The sequence below is a fragment of the Emys orbicularis genome, chromosome 7 (assembly GCF_028017835.1).
Source record: "Emys orbicularis isolate rEmyOrb1 chromosome 7, rEmyOrb1.hap1, whole genome shotgun sequence".
Lineage (NCBI taxonomy): Eukaryota > Metazoa > Chordata > Testudines > Emydidae > Emys > Emys orbicularis.
The window spans coordinates 32944373-32967810 of NC_088689.1; the positions used below are offsets into that span (position 1 = coordinate 32944373).

Consider the following 23438-nt stretch of genomic DNA (forward strand, 5'->3'; position numbering starts at 1 on the left):
AGTGGACATGGATAAGCCAACAGTTGATAAAGATTTGGAGGAGGGACTTAGTATGAGAATAGCGTGTTTAAAGAAAGAACGCATAAGACAATTTAAGGGAAAACAAATTACACAATATGTCAAAGTTGTGCTAAAAGATAAACATGAGGAAAAGTTAAAGAAACAGGACTTATTCTCATTTAGAATAGAGGGGAATTCAAAGTAATCTAACAGAATTTAGAAATGTCATATGTGAAGCGGGGGGAAAAAAAAAATTGTTCACACCAGACAAAGGTTCAAAAAGGTGAAGAAAATTGGCAAACTGGGAAAAAAACTTTTCCCACAAAGAATAATAAACACATGGAATAAGATACTGGGCATGATAATTAAAGAAAACAAAAGAAAACTATAAATGAGATTGAGATTATTTTCTGATAGTGAAAGGGTTTGAGGGATATGGCATAAATATAGGAAGATGAGATAAAGATCAACCAAAAAATCAGGGAAGACACCTTAAGCATTTTTCTGTTGCTTAAGTTTCTTAAGAAAATTCATTCTGCACTAAGCAACAGACAAATTTAGGACCCAATCTTACAGACATTTATCATGAGTAGTCCCACAGAACTCAGCGTAGGCAGTGCTTGCAGGACTGGATCTTAATGCAGTGCCCTCTATCAATATATAAAACAAAAAACCTATTTTGCAACCAAAGAAATTTATGAAATTTAAAAATGTACCTTGTTCTCTTTGTATCTACTCAGATCTGCTATACAATACTCTTTGAATAATTTATCATAGTATTTCTTTGCCAGTCTCTTTTCCCTGTAACCGGAAAGACAATATTATTGATTAAGCATATGGAAAATACAGAGTGAGGTCAAATTACATAGTTATGGCATTAACAGGACAGGGGCATTGCAGTTTTGTTTTCTCTAATGAATACAAGTTGTAGTGGTAAAAATAAAACAAAATAAGAAAATATATAGCTTGATGGGAGTAATTGCCATGAAACAGTTTTAGTTTCTCTTGAAAATAATTATATATTTTAAAAATTTATTTAAAGCACAAACAAAGCATAATTTTAAAGTTGTACTCTTTGTAGGGGTTTCTGAATGGTAGTTTAGTTCTCTTAGGGAATGAACAATAGTTTGTTAATTTCTGTGTCATCAGTTCATTTTGACACAGAGCTGTATTACTTTATCTCCTACACTTTTTTCATTTTTTAAATTTATCAAGAGTTCAAACAATAAGAGCAAATATGCATGGCAATTTTTAATGAATGAGGAAAAAGATAAATACAAAGTGATCTAAAAATAATGTCTTATATAGCCCAAGTTACCAATTCATGTCCACTGCATCTTCCTCTTTCCACAGGAATCTATAGTTTTCTCTTACAACATCAAGGTCTGTCTTGTCACTTGCTCTGTGAAAGGGTACATTTTTCTTAAAAAGCAGATCTAGTATTAAAATGAAATTTTACAGCACCAGAAACAAAATAATTAGATCATCATTTGGCAAATGCTGGTATTTTAGAATTCCTTGTAATATGTATTGAGTTGGATATACTGGGAGATATTTTAAGAAGCAACGACTGTTCATGAGAACAAGTATTATACACTAACTTTTTCCCTAAAAGAATAAAAGAGCTTGCTTCCAACATTAAAGTCACTCATAACTATTAAAACTGTGTGTGATTTAATTCTATATGAAAAGTTATGTTTGAAACATAAAAAGAGGATCATCTGCAGCTCAGAACAAGGGTTTAGCTTCCCCGGGAAGATATTTAGTGATATTCCAGACTTCACAAGTATCCTGGGTTCAGATTGCCAAAACAGTGCAGAGGATTTATCCACACATCTTCATTAACATTAATGAAGATCATCTGAATTACTGCCTGCACTTCTTTGGAAACCTCAACCCGAGTAACTAGCCTCTCGTGACTTTGGTAAATTTGGTAATTATCCTTTAAAAAGTGCCTGGTACTCCAAATGGCAAACAATTGTACTACCTGCAAGCAGTTATTCCAGCACTATGTACTGCACCACAGAAGTCTGAGTACAAGATTGTCATTTTCTACCCTCATTGGAGCAGCATTTGACATTCTAGGAATGAGAGTTGAACACTCAGCAAATACTAGACTGTTTTAGATACACCCTCCATGTGTTGTCTTTTAATCTACATAACACAAAAATAAAAACTCCCAACTGAATTTCATCTAGCTTTTCATGTATAGATACAAATTGTACAAAGTTAAATCAAGACAACTAGCAATTCTCCGCATCTAATTCAGATATTTACAACTACCATAGTTGGTACATTTTAGCAAAAAGGTTAATTATTTGATACTCAAATAAATTTCTGGTCACAGAATTAATTACAATATTAATAAACCAAAAAGGAGTTTCCCAGCATATATTTAGCAGTTTAATAAAATAGGTTAAGTATGTTCTCTAACGGTACTTACCCCGAACGTTGGAAGTCCTCCTTTTTGCCACCATAGTATAAAATGTAGTCATTCACAAACTTTTTATGTCTTGCATACTGAATAAAGCAAAACTAAGGAATTCATTTTCAGTGTTCTCTCTCACTCCAGGGCTGGTTTATCTGGCTTCACATACCATTACCTCAGATAAGAAGATTAGTACAAAACTGTTTCTACAATATAAGGGATTTAAAGAAGCTATTACCAAAATTAATTTTAATGGAAAGGAAATTTAAAGAATTCTTATTAGAATAACCTTTTATAAATTAATTCACAACAGAAGAATTTTAGGGCAGAATTAAAGTTGTAAAACCCATCCATAAAAACTTGTAATATATTTTAAGATGTACAACAGACCTTTAATCCAGCCTTTACTGTGTATTCTATTGCAATTCAAACTAGAGTTCCATGATACTCCAACTCGGGTTTAAAATATATTCGCATCATTTTTGCGTGATATAAATATAAAATTACTAATGAAATGAAGCATTTTTTTTTTGTACTTTTCAGTGTCAGTGTAAAAGCAATAAACTTCAGTAGATAACTTTGTTTAGGACCACAATATCAAGTTACAGGAAACTATATTGTGATTGTCAGAATATTTCTGTCTTACAGCTGTAATTTGACACACATTTTATATGATAAAACAACAAGCAAAAACAAAACCGTATAAACAATCACGTTGTTCTAGAAATAAGCACCTCCACAAATGGAAATAAAACAGTAAAACAATAACTTACAATATGTAACAAATTTCTCAGACATTTATGGAACTACAGAATTAGAAATAAATTATCTTTCTGGCATGTTCTCAAGCCACATGTTAAATTGAGTTCAATAAGAACTCATTTCTGTCAACCTACTGCCTGCACTAAAATCATTTTATGGAAAAAAATATGGTACATGTATTTTCTGCTAGAAGTTTCCAAATGTTAACTCAATCTTAATACTATTCTTGCAAGGCTACAGGAGGCTGTATATGTCATGATGAAGCTGACTAACTTCAAGGAACTCCAGCGTCTTTGTCACCATTATCAACTTTCATAATAGTAGGCAACTGACTTGCCCTTCCAACTGGAGAAAAAGAATAAGATGGTAGCAGTAGAGAAATTATCCAAATCAAGCACTTATACAAAGCTCCATGAAAACAACAGAAACACTATGGCTAACGAATTCAACCATGGGCTCTTTAATCATAGCTTCTTCTTTAACTGCTTGTTTTTACAATTTGAGGATCATTAGCCAGATACAGATGACTTTATGTGGAAAGAGTACAGGAAAAATAATGTAAAGGTGACACAGCAGGGTTAATTACTTTGGGGGACCACCTGATTTTGTACATAAACATAGCTCACTCGGCCAGAGCGACTGGATTTTATCCTTTCTTGGTCAATGAAGCTTCTGGCCTTTAGCCAGGACATCACATTATTATAAAAAATTTATAGCTCTGTCAACTTACACAGCACAAACAAAATATAAGACAAATTCCTGCCCCAAAGAACTTACAATCTAAATAATACAGAACAGGAAACAGGTTAACACAGTTCAGCTCAGAACAGCCTCAACTTGTAAATGTGCCCTTGGTTCATGGCACTGTGTGTACTCAGATTTTTGTGATAGACCTGACAAAGTAAGAGTGTTTCTTAAAAAGGTAGACTTAGCTGAAGAGTAAGTCTGAGTTAAGTAGCACAAATGACAATTTCTCTCTATTGCAACAAAACGTGGCATCTCCAAATGTTTCCATGTTCCACATATGGATTGCCACAAATCCACACAATATACCCATATTAATCCCAACATAACTAAAAAAATACAAATTCTACTGTTTCCAAATAATTTATAATCATGGCTATATAAGGCAGGAAACTAATTCACTTCAGCTACTGAAACACTAGATAGATAATAATAAAAAAAAAATAATGCTAAGATTTACACAGGGCTATTTGAATTTCATCATGCAACATGGCAAGTCTTTGGTCATTGTGACACTCTGTACCTCAGAGTGGCACCCTGGAACCCCCATATTCACCACTGTCATATAATTATGATATGTTTTGTACAAAATATACCTTGTGAGGTATCATTTTAAAAGTCTTGATCTGTTGAACATTAATATCCTGTTGGACTGTATGTGCTATCATTGTATGTGAAGTTATGAAGTTTTGCTATGTGTGTGTTACTGAAATCTGTTGTGAGGTTGGGAACACCCACAATCAGCCTTTCAGGAAAAACAATGGAGTAGCCAAACAGTGTTAATGGCTCATCAACACCCAACAGGGAAAGAATCCACTATCCCAGAAACGATATATAACAGAGACAGCTTGACCAATGGGGATTGTCTGTTTCCCACATCACAGCAAAAGATCTTTCCAGCAAGCTGGAAGAAACTATAAAAGAGAGGAAGTGACATCATTACTTGGCCTTTCTCCCCTCCCAACTCAACATTTGGAGGACAAAGACTTTGAACTGGGGGAGGGTGGTCCCAGGCCAGGAAAGAGTCTCAGCCTGTGTATTGAGGATCTGTGACTTATTTGTACCATCTGTCAGGGTGAAACACCACTTGATTCAAATCCTGTATAGTTTGTAGAACTTAGACAGCGATTTCATGTTTTGTTTCTTAAATAACCAACTCTGATCTCTATGCCTGCTACTTATAATCACTTAAAATCGATCTTTCTGTAGTTAATAAACCTGTTTTATATTCTACCTAAAACAGTGTGTTTTGGTTTAAGTGCTTGGGAAATCTCAGCTTAGTTTACACTGGCTAGCATGTGTCCCCTCACATCAAGAGAGGGGCGGACTGGGTAATGAATTTACACTGGCTAGGCTTCTGACCAGTGCAAGATGGTACACTTCTTTGGTGCAAGACGGGGAGCTGGGAGGAATTGGCTGGAGCCTCTCTATTGTTGGTTCATGAGTGGCTGGGAAAGCATTCATATAACTCAGTTGGGTGTGTCTTGGCCTGTGGATGTCTGTGTGAGTGCAGTACCTGCCAGAAGTTTGTGGCTTGACACAGCATCACAGAATGAGAGGGATACCGCAGGTTGGTGGGACAGAGGACTCAGCGATTACACAACCCAGGCTGTACCACTGTACCACAGGAACCCCGTTACAGTGATTTCTCTGTGTTACTGAGAGGAATACAGGCACAATATCACGCAGAAGCAGCATTACTACAGTACCTTCAAAATAACTATTTAATAGGATCATTGAACAAATCTATATCTGCTTAACATAAAGGTCATAAAGCACTACCAATCCTCCAAATTCCCCAGGCAACAAGGAGACTCACATGAACGTGCCCCTGACAGGAGCATTTCTCCCCAAGTGAAAGAAAAGTTGAAAAGCTGAGAATGTGTTTTTACCAATATAAACAAATAATCAAAGGATACAGCATCCATGGATATCAAATGAAATCTCCTATTTCTCGCTTCTTCCCTGTTAACAGAAATAATAATTTTGTTTGAGTAAAAGTTCAGTTTAAATACAAAAATCTCTGATAGAATTGATCGTTACCTATCCCATTGTTCTGCCGCAATTTGTCTGTCAGCCACCTTGACCTGTTTTACTTTCTGGAATGGTTTTACGAGTAGGGCATCTTCATTACTTGTCCTATGCATAGGGAAAAAGTGAGGAATAAATTATTCAAAAAGTTTTCATATACAATAAGTTCTAGTACACCAAAGTCAGCTTGGGAAGTCAGCAGCTTGAATGTTATAAGGAAAAGGTTGTTGTACAGACTAGCATTGTTTGCCTCTTGTTAAGACAAGTCTATACTACCATGCTAAAGCGGCGCAGCTGTGTAGGAGCTGGATTTTATAATGTACTATGAGAATTAATGTAGGAGCTGGATTTTATAATGTCCCATAAGAATTAATGTATGATTTGATTTCATCCTGTCAGCCACCCTTTTTGAATAGCAGAAAGGAATGACAGACCAGAACAATCCTTCTGACTGATTATGGTCACCCTTTTGTTTTAGGATAAGTTATAATGTCTACTATGGTTTCCTATATGTATTACAAATTGGGCACTCTAGTTAAATATACATTTCTTTGTTTTAAGGTTTTAGTTAGTAAGAGACAGGATTCTCTACTGTGTCTATATTAAGGAGATTAGAGGAACATTGAAGGCCTGGGTCTCAATGTAAATTGTCTCGGTTATTGATTGTAAAACTTAGCAAGGTTTAATTTGCAATGCCTTTTTGCTCGATATAAAATACTACTGTTTGTGTGAATGAGGAATGTATGCATCAGGAAAAGATAAGGTGTGAAGGCCATTGTTATAGCCAGATGATCAAGGAAGAAGGAGTGAAGAGACTTAAAGGACATCAAAGAATCATCAACACACATCCATAATGAAGGACAGACTGACAACCCTGAAGTGAAGGCTGGCACCCCTAAGGACAATTGATTAAATCGGAACAAAGGACAGGATGACCCTCTCGGAGGTGTATTGGAATGTTTACACCAATTAAGAAGTAACCAGTCACAAAGTGACACAGCAAAATCCATAGGCTTCAACAGAGAAAAAAACCTATAAGAACTGGGTGCTTGGCCATGTAGGGTGACCAGACAGCAAGTGTGAAAAATCGGGATGGGGGAGGGGGGTAATAGACATCTATATAAGAAAAAGCCCCAAATATCGGGACTGTCCCTATAAAATCGGGACATCTGGTCACCCTATGGCCATGGGACTTTGGGTTCGTCTTGCCACACTCCAGGAGCATCGGATCGCGACCGACAAGAGCCCAGCTCCACACTCGTGCTCAATCTAACTGGCCATTAGATTGACTCGAGCTACAACAGACTGGTAACTATGAACATCACTGGCAGGAGTGTGTGTGTGTGTGTGTCTGAAAAGCATATGCTAACTGTTGTATTTCCAATAAATGCTGCGTATTTACCTTCCTCTATAAAGATCCCGTGTGCTTTGTATAAGCATAACAGCTGCACCAATGCAGCTGCGCCGCTGTAGCACATCTGGTGAAGACATGCTATGCCGACGGGAGAGTGCTCTCCCGTCAGCATAATTACTCCACCTCCGCAAGAGATAGAAGCTATGTCGGCGGGAGAGCATCTCCCGCCGACATAGCGCAGTGTGGACACTGCTTTAAGTCAATGTAACTTACGTCACTCGAGGGCAGATCGTTTTCACACCCCTGAGCAACGTAAATTACATCGATGTAAGCAGTAGTGTAGACCAGCCCTTAGTTTCTGTGTTAATGAAACCAATGTTAAGATGGGGGTGAGAATGGACTTTACTCATGTGTGGAGTTGAGACCAAGTCCAGACAGGTACCTGCTCATAGGCAATGTATATACAGAGTTGCTTACAACAGTATATCTTGTCTGACAATCCCGTCACTCCACAGTCACATTGTAGGAGTCACGTGGGTAGTCACACAGATATGGAACCTGTTGCAGCAGGTGCTGGGAGACAGGATCATGCTCCATTCCTTCACGCCCTATATCATACAGGTCAAGGATAGAAAGATCTCATTCTCATCTAATGATCCCTCAGTTTTTCTTTACCTCAACAGCCCTATATAGATCTAGGATCCAAAGCAGAGGGAAAAGAGGCAATATGTTCAGAGAACAAGAGTTACTGTTGGTAACCCCTTTTTCCTCCCTTCATGGTATTGCCTCCACAGAGCTCCACTGTACCAGATTAATGAACACTGACCTCTCTGAGGGGCACAGACTAAGGAGCACTGCTAGTTGAACAGTGACTGAAGCACTGTCCTCTGAACACCAACATCTGTTTCAAGGCAAACCAAAAATATCAAAAATTCAACAAAAACAAGCAAATAAAATAAACTTTTTATACTAAACTTAATTACACAACTGTTTTAAAACATATTTAGATTTATTTGTCTAACACAGGGGTGGCCAACCCATGGCTCCAGAGCCACATGCGGCTCTTCAGAAGTTAATATGCGGCTCCTTGTATAGGCACCGACTCCAGGGCTGGAGCTACAGGTGCCAACTTTCCAATGTGCCGGGGGGGTGCTCACTGCTCAACCCCTGGCTCTGCCACAGGCCCTGCCCCCACTCCACCCCTTCCCGTCCCCTCCCCTGAGCCTGCCATGCCCTCGCTCCTCCCCCCCCCCCCCCCGAGCCTCCTACATGCCACGAAACAGCTGACCAGGAAGTGCGAGGAGGGAGGGTGAGGCACTGATCAGCAGGCCTGCCAGTAGGCGGGAGGTACTGGGAGCAGGGGGGGAGGAGCGTATTACATGGGGAGGAGCGTATGTGGGGCTGCTGACGTATTACAGTGGCTCTTTGGCAATGTACATTGGTAAATTCTGGCTCCTTCTTCAGCTCAGGTTGGCCACCCTTGGTCTAACATTATGGGTAAAAAGGGAATGTTTGCTCCATGATGGCAGGCAGAGAGGTAGTCAGAGACCCATAAAGGGGTAGTATTTATATTGTCAATCTAAGGACTGTAGGACTTGGGAGAACTAAGCATACCAATTGTGCAAAAAGGTTTTGTGGCCACATGGCCAGGCACATAACTCCTGCACTGGGGCTCTGCAGAGGCAATGTCAGGAAGGAGTCTTTTTACATTTTTTCCTAGAGAGAATGAGATTCATCATGAACCAAGGGTAGAATATATACATATGAAGCAAACCCTCAGAGTACTACTGGGAGCCAAATAGTGTGTACCGGAACAAAGGGTAAAGAAGATGATTTCTTTGAAACAGCTCCCAATGTTTAATATTTCATCTAACAATTAGAATGATGTAATGCATAGTGGCACTTGGAAAAACAAACTAAAACTGAACAAAAAAAGTCAATATTTTTAATAGAATACAGCTAAAAATTCTAAAAAGAGAAAAAAACACCTACATTTCTTTTAGTGGGTAAAGCACCTTAAAGGTCAGCTATAAAATGCAGTCAGACATTACAAAACACTTCCCCTTACTTCCACTACAGAAAATATAAAAGGCTCCCAGAAAAGGTCCCAGAAAACCTGATTGGAATGGAGCCTGACAGAAGAGTAAGGAAAAGAGTCACAGAAACAGATCCTGGAACAACAACAAAAATTCCTGACTCAATTCAGAACAAATCTGTAGTGCTGTGGGTGAACTGTCAGAGAAGCACAGCTCCACAGCAGAAAAAAATTCCCAATAAAAGATGGTCAGACCGCAAAGTTCAGGGTCATAAAGTGTATGAACCGCTAAATGAAACTGACAAGACTGAGCTTAAATGAGCATCTCAAGGGCTATGTGCAAGTTAACTGACCCAATTTGTTGGTCTCTTGAAGCCAGGCTTAACAGAGAGAACAGGCTGGAAGAAATTAAATAATAATCAAGCAGTGTTAGTGTTTCCTTTCCGTGAGGTACGTGTTTTATTCCTACAAAACCTGCTGCCATCTGGCCTTGGCCATTTTGATCTCTCTCTTTGTAGTTCCACAAGTCCTGGTGGGTGGTAACAAAGTGATACCAAATTGAACAGAGCAGCCAAAACCCAGCCGTTGATGCTAGTGCTTGGAAAAACGAAGCACTCAGCTGAGAGATATGAGAGGCATACAGACACCAGATGGACGTGGCAGAACTGATCTTTCTCAGTTGCTCCTTGGAGACAACATGCTCTGACAAGCCTGAGGAGGCAACGGCATAGGAATCAAATGTATATTTTTATTTTTCACAAACAGCCTCACTATGTCAGAGTTAAAAAAACAGGGTCTTCTATATATATATATATATAGCTAGAAGTCATTTGCACACAAGAAATGTAATGTACATCAGTATTATAATGTATTACCTTTTATTCCTTTGGTCAGATTTCTCTCCACTCTCATCATCACTAAAATCAGAATCATAGCCTCCCCGGCCATGTACCTGGAAATAATTAAGAAATAAAGGAAAATTATCACAACACAATAAAATTAGAATCTTAGAAATGTAGGACTAGAAGGGACATCGAGTGGTCATCTAATCCAGCCCTATGCACTGAGTTAGGACAAAGTCTAGCTAGATCATCCCTGACAGTTGTTTGTCTAACCTGTTCTCCAACTATGCGGATTCCACAATCTTCCTTGGAAGCTTATTCCAGTGCTTAACTATCCTTATAGTTAGAAAGTTTTTCCTAATATCTAACCTAAATCTCCTTTGCTGCAGATTGAGGGCTTTGTCTACATGGCACCACAGATCCAGATTACAAGGGTCTAAACCAGGGGTTGGCAACCTTTCAGAAGTGGTGTGCCGAGTCTTCATTTATTCACTCTAATTTAAGGTTTTGCGTGCCAGTCATACATTTAAACGTTTTTAGACGGTCTCTTTCTATAAGTCTATAATATATAACTAAACTATTGTTGTCTGTAAAGTAAATAAGTTTTTTAAAATGTTTAAGAAGCTTCACTTTAAATTAAATTAAAATGCAAAGCCCCCCGGACCGGTGGCCAGGACCTGGGCAGTGTGAGTGCCACTGAAAATCAGCTCGCGTACCGCCTTCAGCACGCATGCCATAGGTTGCCTACCACTGGTCTAAACTGTAGAGTGCTCCATGTTGCACTCTAATTGCCCATGTAGATCCTGCTGGTGCGAAGTAAAAGATACATAGTTTCCCATTTCAGGACTGCATCAGTGCAAACTAGATACCTTTTAGTTCACAAAATGGAACTATATCAACACCAACTAGGTATCTGTTAGTTCATACTAACAGGGTCTACACGGGCAGTAAGAGCACAACATGTTAGTGAGCACGAACCATACTGGTACTGCCCACTGTCAAAGACACAATACTAGACTAGATGGCTATTGGGTCAGTCTGGAAATTCCTACATTTCAACAACCATTATCCTCAGACAAAAACCTGGGAAAACAGGTAATACTAACACTTTGCCTTGAAGGTTAACAAACTTGGATTCCACTGAACCTACAGAAGAATCAAATGTCAGAGACAATGCTCTTCCAGATTCCAAATGCTCAAAGCTATGAATTCTTACTTTTCATCAATTGTGGCAATTTTGCCCGGACAATCTTTTAGGTAGCCAGGACCAAACCATATAGTGTTTTATATATCAAAATCAACATCGACATCATCCCGATGTGCAGAAAGAATAGCAAATATGGCAAGCGACCAGCTTGGCTTAACAGTGAAATCTTCGGTGAGCTTAAACACAAAAAGGAAGCTTACAAGAAGTGGAAACTTGGACAGATGACTAGGGAGGAGTATAACAATATTGCTCGAGCATGAAGGGGTGTAATCAGGAAGGCCAAGGCACAATTGGAGTTGCAGCTAGCATGGGATGTGAAGGGTAACAAGAAGGGTTTCTACAGGTATGTTAGCAACTAGCTAACAGGAATAAAGGGAAACAAGAAGACTTTTTATCAATACATTAGAAGCAAGAGGAAGACCAAAGACAGGGTAGGCCCACTGCTTAGTGAAGAGGGAGAAACAGTAACAGGAAACTTGGAAATGGCAGAGATGCTTAATGACTTCTTTGTTTCGGTCTTCACCGAGAAGTCTGAAGGAATGCCTAACATAGTGAATGCTAATGGGAAGGGGGTAGGTTTAGCAGATAAAATAAAAAAAAGAACAAGTTAAAAATCACTTAGAAAAGTTAGATGCCTGCAAGTCACCAGGGCCTGATGAAATGCATCCTAGTATACTCAAGGAGCTAATAGAGGAGGTATCTGAGCCTCTAGCTATTATCTTTGGAAAATCATGGGAGACGGGAGAGATTCCAGAAGACTGGAAAAGGGCAAATCTAGTGCCCATCTATAAGAAGGGAAATAAAAACAACCCAGGAAACTACAGACCAGTTAGTTTAACTTCTGTGCCAGGGAAGATAATGGAGCAAGTAATTAAGGAAATCATCTGCAAACACTTGGAAGGTGGTAAGGTGATAGGGAACAGCCAGCATGGATTTGTAAAGAACAAATCATGTCAAACCAATCTGATAGCTTTCTTTGATAGGATAACGAGTCTTGTGGATAAGGGAGAAGCTGTGGATGTGGTATACCTAGACTTTAGTAAGGCATTTGATATGGTCTCGCATGATATTCTTATCGATAAACGAGGCAAATACAATTTAGATGGGGCTACTATAAGGTGGGTGCATAACTGGCTGAATAACCGTACTCAGAGAGTTGTTATTAATGGTTCCCAATCCTGCTGGAAAGGCATAACGAGTGGGGTTCCGCAGGGGTCTGTTTTGGGACCGGCTCTGTTCAATATCTTCATTAACGACTTAGATATTGGCATAGAAAGTACGCTTATTAAGTTTGCGGATGATACCAAACTGGGAGGGATTGCAACTGCTTTGGAGGACAGGGTCATAATTCAAAATGATCTGGACAAATTGGAGAAATGGTCTGAGTTAAACAGGATGAAGTTTAACAAAGACAAATGCAAAGTGCTCCACTTAGGAAGAAAAAATCAGTTTCACACATACAGAATGGGACGAGACTGTCTAGGAAGGAGTACGGCAGAAAGGGATCTAGGGGTTATAGTGGACCACAAGCTAAATATGAGTCAACAGTGTGATGCTGTTGCAAAAAAAGCAAACATGATTCTGGGATGTATTAACAGGTGTGTTGTGAGCAAGACACGAGAAGTCATTCTTCCGCTCTACTCTGCTCTGGTTAGGCCTCAGCTGGAGTATTGTGTCCAGTTCTGGGCACCGCATTTCAAGAAAGATGTGGAGAAATTGGAAAGGGTCCAGAGAAGAGCAACAAGAATAATTAAAGGTCTTGAGAACATGACCTATGAAGGAAGACTGAAAGAATTGGGTTTGTTTAGTTTGGAAAAGAGAAGACTGAGAGGGGACATGATAGCAGTTTTCAGGTATCTAAAAGGGTGTCATAAGGAGGAGGGAGAAAACTTGTTCACCTTAGCCTCTAAGGATAGAACAAGAAGCAATGGGCTTAAACTGCAGCAAGGGAGGTCTAGGTTGGACATTAGGAAAAAGTTCCTAACTGTCAGGGTGGTTAAACACTGGAATAAATTGCCTAGGGAGGTTGTGGAATCTCCATCTCTGGAGATATTTAAGAGTAGGTTAGATAAATGTCTATCAGGGATGGTCTAGACAGTATTTGGTCCTGCCATGCGGGCAGGGGACTGGACTCGATGACCTCTCGAGGTCCCTTCCAGTCCTAGAATCTATGAATCTATGAACAAGAAGGTGGTCTTGGAAAGTGTGGGACCCTTACTGAATGGGGGAGGCAATCTAGTGAGAGATGATGTGGAAAAAGCTGAAGTACTCAATGTTTTTTTTTGCCTCTGTCTTCACAGACAAGGTCAGCTCCCAGACTGCTGCTCTGGGCAGCACAGTATGGGGAGGAGGTGAGCAGCCCTCAGTGGTGAAAGAACAGGTTAAGGACTATTTAGAAAAGCTGGACATGCACAAGTCCATGGGGCCGGATGCAATGCATCAGAGGGTGCTGAGGGAGTTGGTTGATGTGATTGCAGACCCATTGGCTGTTATCTTTGAAAATTCAAATTGCGATTGGGGGAGGTCCCGGACGATTGGAAAAAAGCAAATATAGTGTCCATCTTTAAAAAAGGGAAGAAGCAGAATCCGGGGAACTACAGACCGGTCAGCCTCACCTCAGTCCCCAGAAAAATCATGGAGCAGGTCCTCAAGGAATCCATTTTGAACCACTTGGAGGAGAAGAAGGTGATCAGGAACAGTCAACATGGATTCACCAGGGGCAAGTCATGTTTGACCAACCTGATTGCCTTCTATGATGAGATAACTGGCTCTGTGGATATGGGGAAAGTGGTGGACATGATATACCTTGACTTTAGCAAAGCTTTTGATAAGGTCTCCAACAGTATTCTTGCCAGCAAGTTAAAGGAGTATGGATTGGATGAATGGACTATACGGTGGATAGAAAGCTGGCTAGATCGTCGGGCTCAGCAAGTAGTGATCAATGGCTAGATGTCTAGTTGGCAGCCGGTATCAAGCGAAGTGCTCCAGGGGTTGGCCCTGGGGCCGGTTTTGTTCAAGATCTTCATTAATGATCTGGATGATGGGATGGATTCACCCTCAGCAAGTTTGAGGATGACACTAAGTTTGGGGTGAGAGGTAGATATGCTGGAGGGTAGGGATAGGGTCCAGAGTGACCTAGACAAATTGGAAGATTGAGCCAAAAGAAATCTGATGAGGTTCAACAAGGACAAGTGCAGAGTCCTGCACTTAGGACAGAAGAATCCCATGCACTGCTACAGGCTGGGGACCAACTGACTAAGCAGCAGTTCTGCAGAAAAGGAGCTGGGGATTACAGTGGACGAGAAGCTGCATATGAGTCAACAGTGTACCCTTGTTGCCAAGAAAGCTTACAGCATATTGGGCTGAATTAGTAGGAGCACTGCCAGAAGATCGAGGGAAGTGATTATTCCCCTCTATTCAGCACTGGTGAGGCCACATAGATTCATAGATTCTAGGACTGGAAGGGACCTCGAGAGGTCATCGAGTCCAGTCCCCTGCCCGCATGGCAGGACCAAATACTGTCTAGACCATCCCTGATAGACATTTATCTAACCTACTCTTAAATATCTCCAGAGACGGAGATTCCACAACCTCCCTAGGCAATTTATTCCAGTGTTTAACCACCCTGACAGTTAGATATTGAACAGAGCCCCCCTCAGACCATTTCTCCAATTTGTCCAGATCATTTTGAATTATGACCCTGTCCTCCAAAGCAGTTGCAATCCCTCCCAGTTTGGTATCATCCGCAAACTTAATAAGCGTACTTTCTATGCCAATATCTAAGTCGTTAATGAAGATATTGAACAGAGCCGGTCCCAAAACAGACCCCTGCGGAACCCCACTCGTTATGCCTTTCCAGCAGGATTGGGAACCATTAATAACAACTCTCTGAGTACGGTTATTCAGCCAGTTATGCACCCACCTTATAGTAGCCCCATCTAAATTGTATTTGCCTCGTTTATCGATAAGAATATCATGCGAGACCATATCAAATGCCTTACTAAAGTCTAGGTATACCACATCCACAGCTTCTCCCTTATCCACAAGACTCGTTATCCTATCAAAGAAAGCTATCAGATTGGTTTGACATGATTTGTTCTCTACAAATCCATGCTGGCTGTTCCCTATCACCTTACCACCTTCCAAGTGTTTGCAGATGATTTCCTTAATTACTTGCTCCATTATCTTCCCTGGCACAGAAGTTAAACTAACTGGTCTGTAGTTTCCTGGGTTGTTTTTATTTCCCTTCTTATAGATGGGCACTAGATTTGCCCTTTTCCAGTCTTCTGGAATCTCTCCCGTCTCCCATGATTTTCCAAAGATAATAGCTAGAGGCTCAGATACCTCCTCTATTAGCTCCTTGAGTATTCTAGGGTGCATTTCATCAGGCCCTGGTGACTTGCAGGCATCTAACTTTTCTAAGTGATTTTTAACTTGTTCTTTTTTTTATTTTATCTGCTAAACCTACCCCCTTCCCATTAGCATTCACTATGTTAGGCATTCCTTCAGACTTCTCGGTGAAGACCGAAACAAAGAAGTCATTAAGCATCTCTGCCATTTCCAAGTTTCCTGTTACTGTTTCTCCCTCTTCACTAAGCAGTGGGCCTACCCTGTCTTTGGTCTTCCTCTTGCTTCTAATGTATTGATAAAAAGTCTTCTTGTTTCTCTTTATTCCTGTAGCTAGTTTGAGCTCATTTTGTGCCTTTGCCTTTCTAATCTTGCCCCTGCATTCCTGTGTTGTTTGCCTATATTCATCCTTTGTAATCTGTCCTAGTTTCCATTTTTTATATGACTCCTAAAATTTTTTAGATCATGCAAGATCTCATGGTTAAGCCAAGGTGGTCTTTTGCCACATTTTCTATCTTTCCTAACCAGCGGAATAGCTTGCTTTTGGGCCCTTAATAGTGTCCCTTTGAAAAACTGCCAACTCTCCTCAGTTGTTTTTCCCCTCAGTCTTGATTCCCATGGGACCTTACCTATCAGCTCTCTGAGCTTACCAAAATCTGCCTTCCTGAAATCCATTGTCTCTATTTTGCTGTTCTCCCTTCTACACATCTGGAGTACTGCATCCAGTTTTGGGCTCCCCACTGAAGAAAGGATGTGGACAAATTATAGAGAGTCCAGTGGAGGGCAATGAAAATGATTAGGTGTCTTATGACTTATGAGGAGAGGCCGAGGGAACTGGGCTTATTTAGTCTGCAGAAAAGAAGAGTGAGGGGGGATTTGATAGCAGCCTTCAACTATCTAAAGGGGGGTTTCAAAGAGGATGAAGCTAGGCTGTTTGCAGTGGTGGCAGATGACAGAACAAGGAGCAATGGTCTCAAGTTGCAGTGGGAGAGGTCTAGGTTGGATATTAGGAAACACTATTTCACTAGGTGGGTGATGAAGACTGGAATCGGTTACCTAGGGAGGTGGTGAAATCTCATCCTTGGAGGTTTTTAAGGCCCGGCTTGACAAAGCCCTGGCTGGGATGATTTAGTTGGGATTGGTCCTGCTTTGAGCAGGGGGTTGGACTAGATGACCTCCTGAGGTCTCTTCCAACCCTAATCTTCTATGATTCTATTATCTTAATTGCACTAAGAAGCAAACTGGAGGCTAGCACATACTTTAGAGAACAGATACAATGTTATGATAACTTATAAACAGAGAATTTGCAAATTATGTCCCTTCTGCTATCCTCTCTTTGTCTTTTCTATTTACATTGCTAGTCCCTGCTCCAAAGAGCTTATCTATTACTCTGTACAGTGCCTAGCACAATGCTTAGCCCCTAGTGCTACTATAATACCAACAAACAGTAACAATAGCAGCAGAACCCATAAATAAACAGAAAGCCACATCCTGCACTAGAGGTAGCTTCCAAGTTACCTTGGAAGACTAGCCTCACATAGAGTACATTGCAGTAACTCAATCTGGAGTTCAACAGTACAGGTAACTGTGTCTCGGTCAGTATCAGAAAAAACAGTCATAGTGACCTAGCTACTGACATTTGGAAAAACACATCTCTGACTATCAACAATACCAGGTGAATGTTACAATGGTGCACCTATAGTGGCTACACCCTGACACTTGCAAATATCATGCTGGAGAGACAATAGCATCCTCTGCCAGGCTGCTTGCAAGCTTGTGGACCAAATATATATTATGCTGAATACCACTGTCTTTGTGTAGCAATGCTCAAGGAGATTTAAAAAAAAACTATTTTTTTTTAACTTTAATTTTATTATTGGGTTGTTGGAGTTTTGTTTTCCTTCCTGTTCTTGGTTTGAAACTACAGTTTCTCTCTCTCGAAGATGGAGACAAGATTGGTCTGGAGCAATAACATCCCTCCAGGATTCTCCATGCAACTCAGTAAATTCCCCTGCTTCCCATCCCACACACTGTCCTATGGAGCCCAAAGAGGACATATCACCTCTCTGTTTTTCCCCAAGAAGTGACAAGTAGGTACTTGCTGGAGCACTGTGGAGAAATAAGTGGATTTAATTAGCATACAGAGTGTGGAAGGGATCAACTTGCTATTCATCCATTAACTAAAAACCCAGTTCTTGTATTCTCTTTTTCACATTTCAGAAGTGTAGAAGCTGTTGCTGAGGCATTATCTGAAGAGTTGTAGCAACACCAAGTAAACTACATATATTGAGGAGGTGCACCCGCATATATGTATTTCTTAATTAGCTATTATTATTTCTGTCCTTTATATTTTTCAGGAAACTTCCCAAGAAACTAAACAGAAAAAAAAAAAAAAGACGACAGGTGCCACTCTACACTACTGCAGTGTCAGAGTAGCCAGCATGTGCTGGCACAGAAGCTGCAATGGTGCAATAAATCCTCCCAGCACAACCCCACAATGCTCTAAACCAGTGATATTCAAACTGAGGCTCTCAAGCCCCAAGTACCTCTTTCATATGTTTCCTGCACCTCTTTGAAGCACATGATATTAAACACTGTATGATTGAATATACAGTACTATAGTAAATGAAACAATTAATTCACACTACGGTGGCTCTTTTGGGTAATGTTGATTGCTAATTTGACTCCTGAACCACTGAGGTTTGAGTATCAGTGCTCTAGAACAGTGGTTAACAAACTGTGGGTCGCGACCCAATACTGGGTCACGGAATGGAAGGCACTGGGTCGTGGCGGCTCTGGTCAGCACCGCCGACCGGGCCATTAAAAGTCCCGTCGGCAGTGCTGCCCAGCTAAGGCAGGCTAGTCCCTACCTGTTCCGACACTGCGCTGCACCCCAGAAGCGGCAGCAGCAGGTCCTAGGCAAGGGGGCCACGGGCCACACTCTTATTGGCCAGGGGCGGTGCCTGCGGGCGAGAGCCTCTGCCTAGGAGCTGGACCTGTTGCTGGCCACTTCCAGGGCACAGCACAGTCGACGGTGCCAGGAAAGGTGGGAAGCCTGCCTCTGCACCCCGGCTTCGCCGCTGAACAGGAGCCACTGGAGTTAAGCCCATGCCCCAATCCCCTGCCCCAGCCCTGAGCCCCCCCCAAACCCAGAGCCCCTTCCTGCACCCCAAACCCTTCATCCCCAGCCCCACCCCAGAGCCTTCACCCCCAGCCCAGAACCCTGACCCCCCCCCCGCACCCCAACCCTCTGCCCCAGCCCAAAGCCCCCACCACACCCTGAACCCTTCATTCCCGGCCCTACCCCGCAGCCCTCACCCTTACACTCAAATCCTCTGCCCCAGCCCTGAGCCCCTCCCACACCCCAAACTCCTCATCCCCAGCTCCATTGGGTCGCGGGCACCAACCATTTTCTTCAACAGGGTCACCAGAAAAAATGTTTGAAAACCACTGCTCTAGACCATATTTCAGTGACAGATTTGACAGCTCAAAACAGGCTCTGTCATTTATTAAGCCACTCACCTACAGGACCAGTCAAGATGACACTCAACTGGAGAAGGCTCTACCATTTCCAGGCCACCCTCTAAAACTCTTTCTCTGTAGGCCCAAGAGCAGAGTTAGACAACCACTGTAAAAACACTTGTGGTATGTCTATACTAGTAGCTCAAATGTTGCTATCACAGGTGGAGCTGCCCGAGTGGCAGACCCACAGTAGAAAAAGTGCTGGCATAGACAATGCCTGAGACAATACTGAAGAAATGCCCTAGCTCGATGTTAGGATGTACTGGGGTACCAATTTTTGGATGAGACACAAAAATGAAGTACTAATCCTTGAAAGTCTTCCATCCAAATAACTGACCCGTCCTACTTTGCTTGTGAAGTCTGCAGGATCACAGTATGTTTGTATCGACCCAAGTTTCCAAAAATTCTACTTACCCAGGGCTATAATATTTTCCCTACAAGACAAGTATAACATAATTAGTATTTTTATTATTAATCCTCATGGTAAAAAGCATGCAAGTCTTTGTGCCTAGACTGGTAAATTTTCATGACAATTTTTCAAGGTTATAATCCATGTATGTTTTTTTTATTATTAGGGCTGTCAATTAACTGCAGTTAACTGAAGCGATTAACTCAAAACAAAGTATCACGATTAATCTCAGATTTAATTGCACTGTTAAACAATAATAGAATACCATTTTAAATTTATTATAAATATTTTGGGATGTTTTTCTACATTTTCAAATATATTCATTTCAGTTACAACACAGAATACAATGTGTACAGTGCTCAGTTTATATTATTTTTATTACTAATATTTGTAAAAACAATAAACCAAAGAAATAGTATTTTTCAATTGACCACATACAAGTACTGTAGTGCAATCTCTTTATTCTGAAAGTGCAACTTACAAATGTAGATTTTATTCTTTTTTAACATAACTGCACTCAAGATTAAACAACGTAAAACTTTAGAGCCTACGAGTCCACTCAGTTCTCCTTCTTGTTCAGCCAATCGCTAAGACAAACAAGTTTGTTTACATTTATGGGAGATAATGCTGCCGCTTCTTACTTACGTCACCTGAAAGTGAGAACAGGCGTTCCCATGGCACTTTTGTAGCTAACATTGCAAGGTGTTTACATATCAGATATGCTAAACAAACATGCCCCTTCATGTTTCCGCTACTATTTCAGAGGACATGCTTCCATTCTGATGACGCTCATTAAAAAAAAAAAATATGTTAATTAAATTTGTGACTGAACGCCTTGGGGGAGAATTGTATGTTTCCTACTCCATGGTTTTACCTGCATTCTGCCATATATTTCATGTTATGGAAGTCTCGGATGACAACCCAGCATATTTTGTTCAATTCAAGAACACTTTCATTGCAGATTTGACAAAACACAAAGAGGGTACCAATATGAGATTTCTAAAGATAGCTACAGCACTTAACCGAAGGTTTAAGAGTCTGAAATGCCCTTCAGAATCTGAAAGGGACAAGGTGTGGAGCATGCTGTCAGAAGTCTTAAAAGAGCAACACTCCAATTTGGAAACTACAGAACCCGAACCACCACAAAAGAAAATCAACCTACTGCTGGTCGCATCTGACAATGAAAATGAACATGCGTCAGTCCACACTGCTTTGGATCGTTATCGAGCAGAACCCGTCATCAGCATGGAAACATGTCTTCTAGAATGGTGGTCGAAGCGTGAAGGGGCAGATAAACATTTAGCATATCTGGCGCATAAATACCTTGCAACACTAGCTACAACAGTGCCATGGAAATTTTCAGGTGACATTGTAAATAAGAAGCAGACAGCATTATCTCCTGTAAATGTAAGAAACTTGTTTGTCTTAGTGATGGGCTAAACAAGACGTAGGACTGAGTGGACTTGTAGGCTCTAAAGTTTTACATTGTTTTGTTTTTCAGTACAGTTATGTAAAAAATAATTCTACATTTGTAAATTGCACTTTCACGATAAAGAGATTGCACTACAGTGCTTGTATGAGGTGAATTGAAAAATACTATTTTCAATACCGTACCATTTACAATGAAAATATTTGTAAACTAAAATAATATAAAGTGAGCACTGTACACTTTGTATTCTGTGTTGTAAATCAATATATTTGAAAATGTAGAAAACATCAAAAAATATTTAAATAAATGGTATTCTATTATTGTTTAATAGTGCGATTAAAACTGCGATTGTGTTTTTAATCTTTTGACAGCCCTATTTATTATGTACCAATAAATTAAAGGTAGTTTTATTTTCAACTAAAGAAAACTTTTTTTTTTTTTAATCATGCTCCCTTTATCTGCTATGCTGAGGGCTAGTCTACACTGGCAATGCTAAAGTTTAACGTGGCTTGTGTAGTCGCGGCAGAGCGCTGGGAGAGAGTGGTCTAAAAAACCCACCTCCACGAGGGGCACAGCTCCCAGCACTGGTGCACTGTCTACACTGGCGCTTTACAGCACTGAAACTTGCTGCGCTCAGGGGGGTGTTTTTTTACACCCCTGAGCAAGAAAGTTGCAGCACTGTAAATTGCCAGACAGGCCCTGAGTTTAATTCGCTCAGAAACATAGTGCAGTATGTCTCAATGAATAATTAAGGTTTAGTAAATACATTTTTTCCCCCAAAATGGGAAAATGAAGAACCTGAAAATCATCTAATTTATTGACCAACATGCAGCTTTTCATACCAAAGAGAATTAACTTTTCTTTAGGAAAGAAATAAAACACTGAAACAGCAAAATTAAAACAAGTGACTCCAATTATGTTTTGTTACCAATTTAAATCAGCCCAACTTTTTGGCTCAGTTAACAGGCTGGTGTATACATCTCAGATGCAAATCACTACTTGCAAATAGCACCCACACCAGCAGCCTCAACAGAACAGAGCCGTCACTGGAGAAGAGAAGGAACCCATCTACACTGGGGTGAAGGCACATTGGTGGCATGGGCAAGGAATAAAGACGTTAGCAAAATAAAGAGTCAAAAAAGTTTTAATAAGTACAGTTCTCAAATGATAAAGGCAAAAGCAAGAATATAAAGGTAAATAAGAAGATCAAAGGACCAGAAGTTTGTAGGGCACCAGAGAGAAGAATCACATTGAAAATTTGCCAACGATATTGGTCAGGAATCACTGACAAAACAAATGCTCATGCTTCAAAAAATACGGAGTCGCCTCTGCATTTCACAGGCCATGTCAGAAGCGGACCGAGAGGAACAGGAGTACCGAGGAGGACCACATCAGTCCAGGAGAAAAGCGACCCCCGTCTAGTGAAGGGCCTCTCCCTCCCCCCCTGAACGCCCCTTCCCCTCGATGAGGGGGTCTCCTGGCTGCCCAGCCTCCCCCCGTGGGCGGGTCAGTGGCTGCCCCGAGCCCCGCTCTCCCCTCCCCAGGGAGCGCCACGGCTGTTACTCACGGCCTGAGAGAGCAGCAGCTGGGCCGGCACCATGGTTGCCGGCTCGGTCAGCGCCCAGGGACTAGGGCAGGGGAGCGCTTCCCGCACGTGAACCGGCCGGTGGTTGGGCGCTTCCAGCCCCGGCCGAGCGAGAGGCGCAGGCCGGGCCGGCTCCCAGCGGCGTCCCTCCGCGTGAAAGGCCCGGCCGGAAACCGGGGCTGGGGCAGGGCTCACTCAACGCGGCCTTACGCAATGAGCGCCGCGGCCGGGCTGGCGAGGCTCCAGCCCTGGAGCGGGGCTGCCTGGAGGGAGAGAGACACCGGGGGAGATCCCTGCGCGGGCGGGCCCTCCTCGGAGACCGGAACGCGGGGCTTGGCGCAGGGGAATGGGCGTGATTCGAACACAAAGCTGGTCGGAGGCATGAAACCGACCAGGGCTGGGAGCAGAGCGAGCCAAGGAATTGGGGGGTGAAGGTTAAATAAAACCTCCTCTGCACCCGGGAGCTGTACTGAGCGTGCTCCGGAATCCCTTGTCCCTCCCTGTGCTGCCGCCTGCCTCTTCCCACTCCGCCTGCAATCAGCAGAGCTGTATCCACCTCCATGCTCCCTCTAAGCTACGATAGGGCTTTGCTAGTGTTGTAGTACTGTGTGACTTGTGTGAAGTGAGTCCTGCAGCTGCAGCCCTTTGGCCTTGGTTCCTAACACCGCTGCAGCCTTCCTGGCCATACAGGTTGCAGAAGGCTTTGGTAGACACTTGCTCTGCAACACTATCCTGCCAGCCTA

At 41.6% G+C, this 23438-nt stretch overlaps 1 protein-coding gene across 1 annotated transcript in view; it reads right to left on the reverse strand.

Moving 5' to 3' along the window:
* Positions 1-22819, reverse strand: part of LOC135881159 (protein FRA10AC1) — a 65779-nt gene extending 42960 nt beyond the window's left edge. Inside the window, exons 1-7 of the mRNA XM_065407706.1 lie at positions 22678-22819; positions 10230-10306; positions 5978-6073; positions 5854-5899; positions 2444-2520; positions 1319-1402; positions 717-801 (exon numbers count right to left, since the gene is read on the reverse strand). Of these exons, the coding sequence (XP_065263778.1) occupies positions 717-801; positions 1319-1402; positions 2444-2520; positions 5854-5899; positions 5978-6073; positions 10230-10306; positions 22678-22710 (498 nt within the window). The 5' untranslated portion in view covers positions 22711-22819. The remainder of the gene's footprint in view (positions 1-716; positions 802-1318; positions 1403-2443; positions 2521-5853; positions 5900-5977; positions 6074-10229; positions 10307-22677) is intronic.
* Between the last annotated feature and the right edge of the window lie 619 nt (positions 22820-23438).